At 43.8% G+C, this 17,291-nt stretch overlaps 1 protein-coding gene across 5 annotated transcripts in view; it reads left to right on the top strand.

Moving 5' to 3' along the window:
* DPP6 (dipeptidyl peptidase like 6) overlaps positions 1-17,291 on the top strand; it is a 737,431-nt gene that overhangs the window by 168,737 nt on the left and 551,403 nt on the right. Inside the window, exon 1 of one of the 5 annotated variants that reach the window (XM_059729197.1) lies at positions 4,043-4,095. The exons of the other annotated variants lie outside the window; for them this stretch is intronic. Coding sequence (XP_059585180.1) covers positions 4,063-4,095 — 33 coding nt within the window. The 5' untranslated portion in view covers positions 4,043-4,062. Of the gene's footprint in view, positions 1-4,042; positions 4,096-17,291 lie in introns of those variants that run through there. 5 annotated transcript variants of the gene reach the window in all.

Here is a 17,291-nt window from a genome sequence, read left to right as displayed (position 1 = left end):
AAAGACATGGGAAGGAGAAGTGTCGTGGTGGAACACAAACTGTCTTGTCAATGTGATGCCATAGGGGTTGGGGAGGAAACATCCTTTTGGGAAATACTAACAAATAGGTAGGACTTGGTGGGCACATCTACATGGGTCCCTATGGCACCGTTGTTCCAAAAGGAAGTAGTAAATGATGGTGCACTAACAGCCCATAGCACGGTTATTGTAGCCGCTACGTCACCATAGCAAAGCGCTACACTGAGGGAGCGGCTTGCTATGACAGCATCACAATTTTTGCCAGCGGATGCTACATCGCTGTAGCATGTTTCTATGGCAAGGTAGCACCACGTGTAGATGCGCGCAGTGGGTAATTCTTCTCCTTTACTTGGTGCAGGAGAGGCTTCAGCATACTTTAGGTAAGATGCACACAAATTTGGGGAGAGTGTAAAGGAGAGCAACAAGAATGATCCAAGTCTTAGAAAGCACAGCCTACAAGGGAAGGTTGAAGGATTGAGGTTTTAATTTAGAAAAAGACAACCAAGGGTGGAGGAGAGGGGATTGTATATCTATGCAGAGCAGCAGCAAACTAATAATGCATGAGTTATTAAAAATGACCACGTCAGAGGACCAGTGCTTCTGTGAATAGAGCAAATGATCAATCATATCTTGTTCAGAAAAACCCTTAACTGCAAAGAAAGATGAACATATAAGACCTGTTCTTATGAACAGAAATGACTTACATACAGGTTTGTTTGCAGAGACAACAATATTCTTTCTTTTCACCCTCCATTCACTGAAAGCAGGGTATCATCTACCTAATCTGTTCTGGGATTAATAACATTTTAGGTAAAGGAATTTTCCAGTGAATCATAATCTGAGTAAATTCTTAGGATGAAGGCAAATAAAACCAACCAAGATTTTTTCTTGGTTTAGCCTGTAGCTTTTTTTTTGAATCAATGATGTCTGGAGAAATTATTTTGCAAGAGAGGGGAAACTGATGATGTTCATATCTTGTTTCATCTACTGTTATAAACTAATTGTCATCACGCTTTATAATAGGGCATTTCAATGAGCATCCACAAAGGCTTATACATGCTTTCAGTCACTTGGTGGCATTTGTCCACACAATGCATTATTAAGATAAGTGAAACAGAAGGGAGCTAGAGAAATACAGACTAACTGATAACAGAGATTTAAGCCTTTAGAAAATATTTAAAACATATTTTCCTTACTTGAAAAAGCTAGTGAAATATGCCTAGAAATGCAAGCATTTTCCAACTCATTAATATACCTCCGTAGGCAGTTTTGGGTTTCCACAAAAATATAACAGTGAATAGAGACAACTTGGTTAGAATAATATTGTCTGAGCTGGTTAAGTTAGTCACTGAAACTGAAAGTATCTAATCAATTTAGCCCTTTTTATCTTTTCTTGTCATCTTTGTAAACCAGCCCTGATTTTTTTATTATTTTACTTATTATCATTATCATTACATGTTATCATCACTTATTACATATTATCATTATCATATCATTTTACATCATTATCACAATACTCATTATCATTATTATTATATAAGTTATGTTAAAAATCATTGCATTTAAGGATTCACAAACACATTCTTGAGTAAACTACAACAGGGCGAACACATGGGATGCTATCCCATCCCTTTTGAAATTAATGGCAATCCTCCTGTTGACTGCAGTGGGTTGAAGATTTCATTCTTGTCTAGAAAAAAATAGATAAAAATCTCTGCTAGCTTTTCTTGTTATTCCATAGCTGTCCCTCTTAACCAGCAGGATTTGTAAGCACACCCATTTTTCTTTCATTCATGTTAGAGATGATGGTACTGGTACTACACCCATTGAAGTTGACTTGGGTGCCATTGATGTTGCCATTGACTTCAGTGCCAGCAGGACTATGTCCTCCACTTGCCTTATGATCACTACTGCCCCACTTGGTAACTCCCAAAACTCAGCTTCTTCCTGGTAGCATAATACATTTGCTTGTTACAGAACTGCAATCATCTGGGTCAGGGATGTCATCATTTTGTTAAAAGTTCTCTGGTAAATCATACCCTAGCATTTGGGGCGCCTGCTATGATTCTTTCTGTTTTACTGCTAGACCTTGGGAAATTATACTATCTGAAAAATTTAGTCATTTTTATGGAGATAATTTGTCACTGGTTTGAAAATTAGACATCCAAGATTTATGGTGCCAGCTAGCTAATGATCTCTTTCTTTAGTGCTTTGTCAAAGTCTGGTGCACTGCCCATAAGCTAGTCCCTGTATTAGTGACTTGTTTGGGATGTACTCTGGTGATGAATAAGGTCCTGCTTTGATCTTAAAATGATTACACTGGTTCCTTAAGAGCGTTTTTTATTCAAAGATGCTTGCATACCTTTTAAGCCATTGATGCCATTGTGACAGCTGTGTTTGGTTGAATAGAAAAAGGCTATCAGGTTATTACAGAAAAAATGTGTATTTGCATGGATATTATTTTCACTTGCAGGAAAATGAATGATCATATAAAATATTGGTGCTTTTTTAGCGTTCTGAGGATGCCTCAAATTACAGCCTCCAGCTATATGATAAATTCCCTGGATCAAGTATGGTTGAATGGATTTACCTTGGTGAGTCAAAACAAAGATGTGCTTAGTGGTTTGGAGAAGGTGAAAGGAACATGAAAGTTAATGGCTTTCGGAACTGAAATTAAACAAACTGGAAAAGAGTACATGAATACAGAAACCCTTGTTCAGCTGGCAACTGTGATATGACATAGAGAGAGGCATTATGGAGAAGCCAAGGAAAATCCCTTTCTTTCAACAGTGTTTCCAGACAGCAGACATTCAGTAATTTTCCAAACAGTGGATTTGCAGTGAATATTTTTATATGAATCATATTAACAGTGTCATTCATTGCATCTTATTATTAAGAAGTACTGTGACAAGGTAGCAAGCTTGGTAAAGACTGAAAAATCTTTTCCTTCTCTCTCTTTGAAAGGGGTAAAAATGGTAGTGAGGTGCATATCTCTCTGAGGATTAATGGCAATGATTTTCATTAAGGCCTCTGAACATCTCCCCCATGCCCCAAGAAATCATGCTGCCCAAATGCCTGATTTGGCAAATGGGCAGTGATTCTATTTGTTGCTCCAGATGCAAAGAGCACTCTTTCAGCCTTGCCTTTGGAAGTATAGTATAGTATAGTATAGTATAGTATAGTATAGTATAGTATAACCCCCAAAGTCAAGCACTAAGCTGCACACACAGTTTGCCTGGGGAGGGAGGAATAACAGGGAGAAAGAGCTACACGTTACAAGTGTTGGTCTTATTGCTAAATGTCCCTCTGGAGGCACCCACAAACTACAATGACGAGGGCAGCTTAAGAAGCTGTTTACAGTGAAAAAAAAATGAAGATCCCACTAAATTAGTGATGTTAACTGACTTGCTAACTTGGAGCTGTCTGACTTAAGGCCTTGTTGCACCTTACACTGTTAGCCGCGCACATGCTGACGGGTGTTAGCACTAGCTCCAGTTTGGAGCAGTCGCACATTGAGGCCAACAGGGACCTGGAGGACTAAAAGGTAAAATTACCCACCCATCCCATTCTAGGATTTCCCTTGCCCCCCCAGTGCTCCACCAGTTGCCCTCTGTCCCTTTGGCTTCCCCACCCCACCTACGTGTAGCTGCCTGGCTGTCTGTCTCAAGTGAGTAGGCAGAGAAGGGTTAACCTGCCGTCCAGCCTCCACTGCTGGGATGCTGCTTTTCTCTGGGCTGAGCCCTGGCTGCTCCCCCAAGACAGACAGCCAGGCAACCACAAACAAGTGTTGGGGGGAGCAGTGAGTGAGGATTTGGGGTGCTGGGGAGGGAAGTGGGCCCAATCGGGGCCAGCATGGGAAGGGATGTGAGTGGGGAATGGCTACACCATAGTGCAACTTTGAGGCACCTAATGAGTGCTTAAACCAGTTTCAGGTGTTCTTGTGCAGACAATCCAGGTGTTAAGAATTACAAGAGCCACCCAAAATTACCATGTAACAAGACCCTTAGTAGTTGCTGCTTAGCAGTCTCCTGAGGTGGTGTGGGAATGGGAAGTGTTTCACCATCATCAATATATGATGTGAGTATAACATACTGCTTTATCTTGGGTATAAATGTTGGCCAGTTATTTCTGCCTTTTGGGCACTGGGATGTTGGCCCTGGCTGTAGGTGTGTGCTGGGGTGGTGGTACTTAGAAAGCCTGAGGGTTCCTGGCTAGAGAGCTTTCCTCTTCCATTCAGGGTCATACTGATTCTCAAATCTGGGATCAAAAGGGAATTTTTTCCCTTGGTCAAACTGGCACTGACTATGGGGGATTTCTTGCTTTCTTTTATAGTGTGGGGCATAATCCTTTTTATAGGCTCTTCTGAGGATGTTGTGACCCATAGTTGATCTGTCTCTGCAGGGGCTGGGATTGGCAGTACCCTCACCTCCCCTACCAAAGGCATTGCATGATATGTTCTGGGTGTTTCAGATATTATGCCTTGTAGTTATGGGTGAGGTTTTGCAGTGGTGCTTTGGGGAGTTCCTTTGGTTAACAAGTGTCTGTAAATATAGGGGACTGAACTCAGTGACCCAAATGGCCTCTTCAGTCCCATGTCCCTACACTCCTATTACTGACAATTCTTCCATTTTATCTAGTGATGAACCAAAACTATTGTTGGGGGAACTTTTATCCTTCTAGCTCTAACCCTATCTCATTAATGTGTTTCAGATTTTAAAAGAAATGTATTATTTAAAATTGTGACAAAGTCAACATTTATTTCTTTTTTCTCCCCCAAGATGAAATGAGGGGGGGATGCTCTTTGGGATCAGCTGAAACAATTTCTTCCACTAATTTGAAGATGGCTTATTTTAACGACAGCTTTAAAAAACAAAACAGTGCATTAATTTTAGACTAATTTTTTAAGTGAAAAGTAATTTCAACCCAGAAAACAGGATTTTTGTTGCAAAAATGTCAAAATAAATGGTTTAGACAGCTGTGGGGAAAAAAGGTTCCCTAAATGCACTGAAACTAACTCTCAGAAGGTTTCAGATCCATTTTCTTTGTCAGTTTTCTGACAAAAAAGCACTGTCAAATTTGCCAGTGAGCTGTAATTGCGATCTCTCGAGTTCCTTCTTGCTTCTTGTGGCCATTCATTTCTCTCTGTGTCCTTTTGGTGGTTCTTGGTAATTTTCTGTAAAACCTAGCTTCTAATTTGTATTCATTGCTAACAATTTTCCCTTCCTTATGTGGATAGTTTTTGTAGCTCTTTACACTCCTCCTTCCCCTTTCACTCCCCACCCTGAAGTCCTGATTTTAGGGTTCTGGATTTTTGGACATTTAGTATAAAATTGTTAACCAGCTTAGACTTAAAATAAGCTTATGTTTACATTCTGGTCCCTTGCTAATATGGCTTGTAATTGTGTTTAGCTTTGAGGAATTGACTCTTAAAGCATGGAGTGTGCATCTGTGTGCGCACGCCTGCATGTTTGTGTGTAATGTAATTTGCTTTGGTCTTATATTTTGTTTGTACGTAGCAAATATAATCAAGTCATGACTAAGCATCTAGGCAACCGCTGGCTTTTAACCATGATCAACTAGTCTTTATCTGCCCAAATGAGATCCAATGTAGACTTCTTCTGTGTTGGATGAAACACTTTAAGGAACTTGTCCTCAGAATTTCTATAAATCTCAGATGACATCTTGGTATGGGCACCGCATCACTTTGATTGAAACATGACGCTGTAGCTTTTTTTCTCCTGTGCATCAGAAATAGATGATTAAGAAGCTGGTCGTCTTGTTTTCTTGTGCAGTTTGGCAGTGTGCAGCAGGCTTCAGCTGGTACTCCTGCTTGTGCTTTATCTCGTAGAGCGGTGGTTTTCAAGTTGTTCCGTGGAACCCGAGGCCCTGGGACAGGTCGTCAGGGGCTCTGCAAAGACAGTGGGGGTAATGGTGGAGTGGGCTGGGAGGTGGTCTGCCCCTATTGCCAGGCTGGATTAAGGTTACCATACATCTGGATTTTCCTGGACATATCCTCTTTTTTGGCCCCTTGTCCTCCGTCTAGGCAGGTTTTAAAAATGCAAGCAGATGTCCAGGTTTTTGCTTTGCCTCTACTTTTGCTTGGGGCTGTGGGCAGCAGGGGAAGCTGACTGGCTGTCAGGGGTCCACATGCTCTGTGCACGGGCCCCGGCACCTGCTGGCAGGTGAGCGAGAGTGTGTGCGTGCATGCGTGTGTGTGTGTAAGGAAGCTGCTTGGGCAGCAGCACTGGGAGAGAGCAGGAGGCTGCCGGTTAGGATTGCAAAACACTGGCAGGGCTGTGGGGGCAGGAGGCTGCAGGTCGAGAGAGTGGGGCACCAGCAGGGCTGGGGGTGCAGGGGGCGTATCACTGCCTCCCCCCAATCATCTACCCCTTTCTCCTCTGCTCTGCCCCACCCACAGGTGTCCTTTTTTTTGAAATTGGAAATATGATAGCCCTAGGCAGCTGGATTGTCTGGCTCCGTGTCGGCTCAGACAACCCATGGAGCCGGAGCGGGAGAGCCTGGGTGGGGACATTCTAGGGCAGAAGAAGTGACATGAAGGGTCTCGTGACTTTAGGAAGCTTAAAAACCACTGCTTAGAATAGTGATCCTCGAGCATTCAAGATCATTTGCTTCCAAAGTGTCAATAGCCCAACTGCTGTTTTTCTCCAAGAGCTGTCCCAATGAAATCGGGCTGAAGTTAGAGAAGTTGTGTTAATATTTTGGGGGGCAGAGAGGAGGCTCTGAAGTGTTGCTGTTCAGTTCAGAACAGCTCGTTTGGAAAATGTTTTAAAACCCACATTCTGTATACGTGCAAAACCATTCTCGCTTATAGAGTAAATCATGCTACTGCAACTCAGCTTTTATTGCCAGTATTAACTGGCATCTAAATTTTTGGTGATGTAGTCTGCCAGATAACCATGTTACTTTGTCATCTGATGATGTACCTTTTAATTTTGCTTCATATATTTTTAGCCTCCTGAGTTTCTAGTTACTTTCAGGCTACAGGTTTTGGAGCTATTAAATGGTGTCACAGTTTCTCCCTGTAAATCATGGTAAAATACCTGGGCTCTGTGATTCCTTGTTTCCTAAATCTCTTTGACTAAGTGAGAAGAGAGCAATGCATGTGAATAACAGCCGTCTCCCATCTCTTGGAGCATTGGAAGGGGGAAATGGGAGATCGTGGAGAGCCTGCCTGTTGGGTCCCCACTGGGACTCTCTGTTGGGATCCCCACTGCCACCAGAGCTGGGCTTTACCCCTTCCTTGGCATTGAAGTTTCAGACACCTTGTAGTGGAGCCAGGAAGCCCTGCTGCCTCCTTTTACCTCTGTTTTTTCCCTCTCCACCTCCCATCCCTAGGAGGGAAGGAAGAGAGAGGAGCAATGAGCAGAGCTGCAGGCCACGACAGCCTGGTTTAGCACCCCTTAGCTGAAGCTAAAGGATGCTGAAATTTTCCAGGTAGGAACAGTGAAGGAGCATGCGTCCCATGGCTGAAACACTTCTTTTATGAAATGTTTCTAAGTGTGCTTAGCTTGGAAACTTGGCCATTAGTACTTCTGTCTGCACCCAGTGATATAAAGTCATTGCAGTCTCCCAGCAAAGCTCTCTAGCAGAGTTGCAGCTGATGCCAGCCAAAGGGGTTCTTGTGCCAGCAGAGTCCAACCAATGCGCATGTTACATTTAGGATGTGTTAACTCAGGGATGAGCAATTATTTGGGCTGGAGGGCCACTTAAGTTTTGGTGAGCTGTTGAAAATGAATGGTGTTTAACAACAGCTATACTTAAAAATTGTTATGGCGTTTATAGTATAAACTTTATAATATAAACACCATAACCAGTTTTCCATACATCACCATACCTGTGTCCCCTGCATTCCCCACGCTGGCTGCGCCACCACTGACCTGCTGTGGGCTGTGCCATGCTGCCCACTGTGGAGCGAGGCTAGGTGATGCCAGGCTGTGCCAGGTGCATCGTGTCTGCTGCTGCCATCCAGAGCGCAGCATAGCAGCCCTGGGCACCCTGAGAGTGGCAAAGCCATGCAGGCGCAGCAGCAGATGGCGGAGAGAAGCATCCCACCAGCACCAGTTCTGCAGAGGAGTGGCCCATGTCCACCTGCTGCTCGGCCGTGACCCCCAGTGCTCAGGGGAGCTTGGTTCTCAGTCCTTCGTGGTGTTTCCATGCTTGTCAAAATAGCTTATTAATATGCTAATGAGCAGGTCTACTCTAAGCTTATCCATGGGCTGAACAGAATCATTTGGCAGGTGGATTTTGCTTACCCCGTGTTAAATGCACTTAAAATATGAGCGCCCATATATTCAAGCAGTAAAACACGTGCTAAGTGCCAACACAGTGTAGCAAAGTTAGATTTTATGTAGCAGTAGTGTCTATGCAGCTGGTATTCGGTAACAGGTGTTCAGCTTTTGTTGGACTGCTGCACAGAGATCATATAAGCACAGCTTGCTGATTCTTGGTCCCAGCCTGGCACCTCACCAGAGTCTTGAACCAGCCCCTGTGTCTCTCTCTCTACCCGTGGCAGAGGCCTGGCTCACCCCACAGATCCAGCCACGAGAGCAGTACACTGTCCCAGGCTTGGCACCCCATGCTTCCCTCTGCCCATCACTAGTAGTAGATATCCAGCTTACACTGACATGCCAGGGGCACATGGTGGGGAGGGCATGGGCTCCGGACATGGGGGTTTTATACATCCTCGTGGATGGATGTGAAACTGTGGCACCTGGTTCTGGGGTTGGTATTGGGGGTTGAAGGAGGGTAGGGGGCACAGCTGCCTCCAGCCCTGTGCAGGGTAGGCTGAGATCATAGTAGCCATTACAGTGCTACTGCTCTGAGCATGTTCTAGCTTTTAATATGGCACAGCAATGCTTACTACTCAGATGAAATATGTGCTAAGTGTCCTGTGTGATGGGGCCTCAAGTGACATCAGCTGCACTTGCAGAAGAAATCTTTTGTTTGTCTCAATTGCATTTCAATGGGCACTTTTGCAGCTATACATATGTCAGTTAAACCTATGGGATATTTTTCCCCCAGTCCTAAATGCGACATAGTCATACTAACACTGTTTGATAGTGAAGATCTAGCCCTGAAGCTGTATTAGGGCTTGGTGTTTGCTGTGGAAGATGTGTACATGGTTGTAATGCACACCTGTGTCATTGATGGCTCATGGTGACTAATTTAATTTAAGCTTGCTTCCAGTTCAAGTCCAGGTTGTTGTAAGTGCTTGAGTTAGGAAGGCTGCAAACAGAGTTTTTTTTTTTTTTATAGAGGAAACCTGGCAGAATTAGGGGTGGGGAGGGGGGAGAGAGAGAGCGCTGCGCTGAAGGGTAGAGAACTTGCCTAGATTTTCTCGACTGCTTCACACACTTGCGATGCTCTCCCCTCTTGAAGGTCTCGGCACTGTCCTTGACACTGAAGCTCTTCAGGACTCCTCAAGCCCAAGGTTCTCGTTGAAAAGATGTGAGGGGCTTTTTCAACTAGCATGCCTTTTATGAGAAGGGAGGACCAATGTGAATTCGAAATCCCTCTCCTCTTCACAAGCGACCTTTCGCCACTGGCAGCACCCCTTCAAAGAGAAGGGCTAAGGTCTTCCCTCAGCTGTGCGCCATGGTGCTTTGATGACCTGTTGTACACAGCAGTCTTAATCGAGCAGACACGTTACTGGAGGCACTAGGCACTGATGCAGTGACCACGGAAATAAGGAAATCAGGGGAAGGGAGATATGATTGGAGGTGGAGGAGCTTATACATACTACTTAGACCAGGGGTTCTCAACTTTTTTAGACTCAAGGCACCCCTCAGAAAATGCCGACTCTTCGTTTTCACACTTTTTTTGAGTATAGAAAAAGAATAGAGCAATTATTCCTTAGCAAAGAATTCAGAAAGACTATAACGGGTCAGAATGTTTCTTACACCATGGATTCCTATTTGAAAACTCTGGGTTTATCTTGTGAATCATGTTTGCACACCTAAAAGTGCGGACATTGCATGGCAACCTTGAGAGGATCCCAAAGCACCCCAAGGTGCTACATCACCCTGGTTGAGAAACACTGACATTGCAGGGAGGCCTGATTCAGACCTCATAGGCTATGGAGAACAAGGGGGAAGAATAAGCAGAAGCTCTATTTTATATAGGGTAGGGGCAAATGGACCCATGTTACTGAGTTAAAATAAATCTACTGTAAGACCCCCCCCCCTCCATATACATTTTTTAACTTGGTATAATTGTTTCATCTGTCTATGCCCTCATACAGCAGATCTTGTAAGCGTATCTGTAGTGAATTATTTAGTGGATTACCAGAATCTAGAAATCTCTGGGATCAGTAGAGTTTCAGATTGGTGTCTGGCCCCTCATTAACAACAGAGTTAAAGGGAGAGACTATAGCTATGTAGGAGGCTGCTTATCTGTAGTTCACTGTTGTTGTCTGTATAAAGTGCTTCCTATTTTGTGAGGGGCTATGGTTTTACAAATCATGACAAATAGTGTGCGCAGTTTTTAAAACAAGACTAAACCTATTTATTCATTCAGCCTTGCAAAAGAGTCACGGAAACTCAGCAGCTGAGCCACAAAGTCTAATCTCCCAGCTTTAGTGGAATGAAAAAGCTAATGACATTTTACTCGTCCATCAAAAATAATTACTTGTCCCAGATGAGTGGGCAAGTAGAATTTGCAAGACTCAATTAAAAACCTAAATTTAGGGCATTATACACGATGATCTTGTTGTAAAGCACTTTGACTCTCCTCAGCGCTATACAAATTAACCGCTGCACTGCCAACAAAGGTACCAAGTGCATGGGCGAAGCTCAGATACAGTCGGCTCATACGGGAGTCAGTGATAGGAAAGGCTGCTGCAGCAACTAAATGGCCACTGACTGCAGCAGTGATAAATAAATAATACTAAATGAATACTGAAGCAACACTGTGCTGGAAGGCCAATATTTCTCTGTTTTGGGTGAGGTCTTAGTGTCGGGGAATAATAGCAACTCGGAGAAATATGGAACGTACCCTAAAGGCTGAAACCAGTGTTGGGAATAGTGTGGTACCAACCTGTCCTAGGGAAGTTGGTAAAGTTGGTTATTCCTTGTTAAGGTATCAGTCAGGCTTTTCTGTCCCAAAGCCCTGCTGTGATGCTTTTGTTCTCCCTGGTGTCCACACTCTGATCCAGAAGCCAGCTGTGGCATGGTGGGTTATGACCAGGGATCTAGGTTCTCTGCTTCCAATGGAAAAATGGAAACAAAAAAAACCGTTTGTTTGGTTTTTTTTCTCCCCTTTACCCAAGAAAACACAGAGTTTTCAAATTTCCCCACTCCCCCCAGGCCCTCATGGGCTCTGCTCCCGTCTTGCTGCCCATGGAGGAGGGGGAGCCAGGCTTCCTGCTCAGGCTGCAGCAGCCTCCCACAAGCAGCAGCCAGGTCTCAAGCGCTCCTGTGCGGGGCAGGGGGCTGCGGATCTGGGCCCCTGGCCCCATGACTGGCAGTGGGGGCCCCCCTCCAGCAGGGCTGGGGGCAGGCAGGGGGCCATGGGTGGAGGGCGAGGGGCAGCAGCAGGGCAGGGGGCTGTGGGAGGGAGTGACAAGCACCAGCAGGGCCAGGGGAGCAGTGGCTTGGGAGTGAGGGGTCTGGACTTGCACCCTGGTGAGCTAAGGGGCAGGGGGAGCTCTGATTTTCCATGATAAAAGAACCAAAATTGAATATCAAAATGTATAGGTACTTTGAATTTCTTTTATTAGAGTGGTTGAGGCACTGGCAGACTTCCAAATTCCTTTAAGATTGTAAATATATCAATAAAATATTGTGTTCAATTGATATGTCTATCTATATAGTGGTGTTTCATTTTAATCACGGATTTTTGGGGTTTTATCGGAGAATTTGTGGGGGGGGGGTTTCTTTATGAGAGAATTTTCAATTTTTTTATTTTTTTTTTTTTAATCCAGGAAAACCAGGTTCCCTGGTTAAAACCCCATCTCTTCTTCATTGTATGTCCCTGGGGTTAAGTAGAGGAACAGATTAACCACTCTGCTGAGTGCAGGGACCCTAGGATTGTGACTGGCTCTTAGTTTGCTTCCGTCGTGTCGTCTGCACGAGAGCCAGGTGCGATGTAGCCCTTTTTTTTTTCAGATTTGTGATAAGGAAATTCCCTGAGGATGAAAAGCTAACGTTTGTGATGAATGTGCCACGTAAAGTACTGAGTAATGAGCTTCTTCAATGCCACAAGTTTTAATTTTAGACACTACGAATCAAATGACAAAAGTTTGCAAGAGAGGGCAATCCAATACCAACCACTTACCATGGCTTTGAATCGACTGATTTGCCCGAACCTGTGTACGTTAGACCCCACAGAGTTGTGTTGGAGGTTGCTCAACACCCTCTAACTGCTAAATAATAACCAGTCCTTGCTGCTGATAGGTTCTCGTGAGTCTAATTTCTGACAAAGAAGAGATTAGTGCAGGATTTATGCAATGAAGTCCTGGATGTAGGCTAAAATTAAGTAGCTCTTAATATTTCCTGTCATAAATCCCAGAACACCTGCAGCCTGAATCACTATCACTTAAGTATCACAGGGACACGGGTTATTTTGAAAATACTACAGGTTGGAGTTGAATTCCTGATTTCACTTCCTGCTTCCCCAATTCTGAGAGAGTGGTCAGCACATCTTGCCTATATACCTGCCAGGGACAGTTGTTCTCTGTTGCCCATCTTGCACCGTCCCCTTCACCTAGAATAATCCTCTGTTATCACACTTCAGTTAGTACAATGCCTAGCTCGCACATTATCAACTAAACATAAGATGTTTTATGACAAAGAGCTCAGCATCACACAAGTACATTTTTTAAATTCATTTTAAATGTGCGTATTCCCAGGGAAGTTGGGGTGCAGTGCAACATTTCTAAATGCTATAAAATAGAAACTCTCTTGTAAACCTGTAAGCAAAGGAGACTATTCGAAAAGACAAAAATGTGTAGACTGAGATGGTTGATGTCAGCTAATGGAAATTTGCAGAGAACATGTAAGTAATAAACTATTTTTGTCGTTTGATGTAAGCAAACAAAAAATCCCTCGCTCAAAAGCTCTAGACCTCCAAGCATTTAGTTAAGCTTAAATAATCATAGATAGGTAACAAATTAGCTCATTCAGCCAGAAGCATTAAATAATCATGCATGCTCAACAGCCAGCCAGGCAATAAGTCAAAACAACATAAAATCTCTCCCCCATGTACACATTGTCACCTTTCCTCTAAGTCTGCCAAATACAAGATTCCTGCAAAGTACCTAGTAGCTCATTACATGTACGTTACTTTTGACCAAGAAGTTGCAACCCAGAGGCATGGCAGAGCTCACCCTGATGGTTGCCCCATCTTTTATATCCAGTTCAGTTGTGTCATGGGAAGAGAGAGGATCCCTCAGGTAGGTAACTCTGAGGGAAGAGGAAGGATGGTCCAGTAATTAGTCTCCTGCGAACCAGGACAGTGCTCTAGGTTCAAATTTGTCTTTGATGTGTACATCCCATGTGATCTTTGTCAAGTTATTCAGCCTCTCTATCCCTCAGATGTAATAATAGTTCTTTCCTACCTTACAGGGAGGATAAATACATTAAATAGTGTGAAGTATCTAGGTTGTACCCATATTGGGCTAGAGGAAAAGGCAATCAGGACTCATAGTAGAGATGATATCTTTTATTAGATCAATGGTGTTGGTCTGATAAAAGATATCTCTACTATGAGTCCTGATTGCCTTTTAAATAGTGTGAGGTGTTCAACACTATATAAGGAACAGATCTGGTGCCCACTCATGTAGAGTGACAGGTTCCCTGGTCATGGAAGACTTTCTAGGTCATAATTTCCACCCAGATGCTAGTGCTGATTCCAAAGCATGATGGGTATTAGTTCCCAGTGAAAAGTCCCACATTATAAGTGAACTGCTACATTCTCTACCACCCCCTGAATGGCTGTAAAGCAGGGATGGGCAATTATTTTGGGCGGAGGGCTGCTTACTGAGTTGTGGCAAGCCATCGAGGGCTGCATGACAGGCAGCAAGGGGCAGAGAAATATTAATTTTCTAAATTTCTCAGGGGCCCCGTGGGCTTTATAGAATAGCCTGGCAAGCCGCATGTGGCCCACGGGCTGCATTTTGCCCACCCCTCCTGTAAAGTGTAGTCTCCAATCAGTACACACTGATCTTGGGGTGAGAAAAGGCAGGATGATCTGTGCCTGAAAATGTGCAAGCCAGTTTGTGTAGGCAGACCCAATGCCCATCTGGAGCAGTATAAGCATAGCTGTGAGCTTGCTGGATTGGAGTCTGTATGTCCCAGCTATAGGAAATTAGGCTTTTGGTCAGGTAACCACTGGGAGACCAGGCAGAGCAGGAATTTGAACCTGGGCTCCCCTTATCTGATGTAACTTTTCACTGTCCTAAGGTTTTTCTCTTTGGACAGAGACCACCGCCCGCCCCCCCGCCCCCCCCCCCCAGTCCTGAAAAAACCTTTCCTGAAGCAAATTTCATCAAAACTAGTGCTTTGCTGTGAAAAGTCTGGGTTTCAACAAATCGGACTGTACTGCAAAAAAAAAAAAAAAAAAGCTGAGAAAAATCATTTAATGAAATAAGAAAGAGATGAGTTAAGTTGGTTAGAGACCCCCATAGGGAGAAACAGAAGTTGAAGAGAAACGAGAAAACAAACACAACTACCCCCCCTACAAATCAGTTTTAAAGGCTGTGTATGAAGGATAAAAGCAATAAAGGTTGACCGTGCTCACACACAGATGTGTTAGAAATGCAGATGGAAACCTACTCAAGTTGCCACTGTATGAAGTAGAGTGAAGGAGCAATAAAATACCTGAGAAAAATTAGAAGATATAAGAAGGTCTTCCTCTATAAAAGACAGGAGTGTTAACATGAGTATACATAAAGCAACATTTTTAAGACTGTTATTTCTTATTGTATTTTATGGCACCCAAAATGTATTAGAAAATGGACAGTAGGAATTTATGCCAGAAGAAATTCACATGTGAATAGTAACAATCATAAGTTTGAAAGGTCCAGCATAAATATAGTCACATTAACTATATTTTAGTAGGGTGGGTAAATGAACCTGAAATTTCTCTTTTCCCTGGTCATCATTGCCAGCAGTTGTAATGTCTCTGGCACTAAAGGAAATGTTGTTTCATTGGAGAAGTGTCTTGGTAGGCAATCAAGAATCACTAGAGTCCAAAATGCCAGAATTTTAAAAACCAATAAACTTTGCATAGCAGTTTCAACAAATTAGACAAATATAGCCCTGAAATGAAAGAATGGTAAATTATTGCAGGTTGTGTTTCGCATAGCACAGGGCAGGAGCATGCACAGATACTACCAACAGATACTACAAAGCAGCTGATGGCTGGTAAGTTCTTGTCCCCAACTAACTCTCTTCAGTTTGATTATGTGTCCCTACCCAAAGCAGAACAGTTCAATAGCATCAGCCAGTCAGTTCAAACTAAATGTTCATCATTCATCTGAGCTCCATTTATACTAGCGGTGACAGGTCTCCTGAAGATCTATCCAGACAGGACAGGTACCTGAATGAAATACTGACTGAGTTGGTCTCACATATAGTGATAGCAAATTCTTGGGAAATGAAATGAAATGACACAAGGAATTCCAATTACAGTGGGATGACATGAATATAGTACCTGACCTGTAGGCAAGTACTCGCCAGGGCAGTCTGGAGAGGCAGGCTGGCATACTAAAAAGGAGCAGGTGTTTGTCTAAGAGTCCATTAAAGTCTGAGTTATATTCCTAGTACTTCATGAGCAGGTTTTTTCACTTCTGTAGGCTTAGAGTCCAGCTATATGCACTAGGTGGCAGGATTGAAGCCTCGGATGTTCTTTGGTGCAACCGTACTGTTTTATAATGACTGGAACAACGGGGACCTGATTTTGGCTAGGACCTTCATATGCTATTATAACAAATTTGACAGGTTTGATAACTTTGGGCACGTCTACATGAAGTGCTTTACTCAAGATTAGAGCAAATTACTGTGCAGTAAGTGTCACTGTTTACATGTGCAGACACTTACTGTACAATAATTTTGCTCTAATCACAAGTAAATTTGCTACTGGTAAATACAAGTAGCAAATTTACTTGGGAGTAATTACTGTGCAGTATGGCACATGTAGATGGCTGACAGGGAGCAAATTGCCTCCCAGTCAGCCAGCTGCCTGTGGCCGGGGCAGGCTCTGCCACCAGAGCCCAGGCAGGGACAATGTCCCCTTTCCCTGGCAGCAGGGAGCTCTCAGCCCCCACTCCATAATCACAGGATTGAAGATAATATCTCAGCCTCTGTTCTGATTGCAGAGTGGGGACTGGGAGGTCCCTGCTGCTGGGACAGGGGGACATTGTCCCATGCCCAGACTGTGCCACTGGAGCCCACCCTGGCAGTAGGCAGCTCCCGGGGACATGGGGGCAATGTTCCAGCTCCTGCCAGGAGACGGCTGTCTCCTGGTCCCATGCTCCCTGTCACCCCTGGGCTAGCACCCAGGGGGAGCCTAGAGGTCCCCCTGGCTGCTGCAGGGGGCCAGTGCGGGCAAGAGTGACTGCCACAGTGAGCAGAAAATCTGCTGCTGCTTCCCTGCATGAGTAGACACCTGCCTGGTGTGGGTGTAATTTACTCTAGAGTAAACCCACCCCTAAGCAGTTGTATGAGTAGATGTACCCTTTGTGTTGCAGGCACTGGTAGGACTGGACCCATAAATTGTATGTGCAGGGATGATCATCCTGCAATAGTTACAATCTTGTATGCTGCTCTAATGAGAATTAGACAATACATTGCTCCCAGGTTCATCCAGAAGATCAGACGAGCCATTTTATCCTTAGAAGTAGTATGTAGAATGAGCATATCTTTGTGGGACTTTAAAGAAATAATTAATCTAATCAAGGCAGAGGAAATTCTAATTCCAACATACCTGTAAAGAGGAGCGTGACACAGCTCTTTGTTCACCAGGCACAGTCGACATCAAAGGCTTGACAAAATGGAAGGACTGTGTTAAATGTAAGTGTTTAACTTTATGAAAGGAAACTCTCTTCGGTCCAGACTGGGCAGCTTTTGAAAAAAGACATAACTGATTTTAAAAGGTAGAATGCAGAAAACAAAGAATAAGAGACTTGGGAGATATGTGTATTAGTTGATGGGCTGACAATGCTGAGCAATTCTTTAGCCCCAAAGGCATCCAGACAGAGAAGATGAGATTCCATTAGGAAGATGAGATGAGATCCCCACTTAGGAAAAGTCAAT

The sequence above is a fragment of the Alligator mississippiensis genome, chromosome 5 (genome assembly GCF_030867095.1).
Source record: "Alligator mississippiensis isolate rAllMis1 chromosome 5, rAllMis1, whole genome shotgun sequence".
Classification (NCBI taxonomy): domain Eukaryota; kingdom Metazoa; phylum Chordata; order Crocodylia; family Alligatoridae; genus Alligator; species Alligator mississippiensis.
Note: the sequence above shows the minus strand (reverse complement) of the source record. Positions and strands in the feature narration are given on the sequence as shown.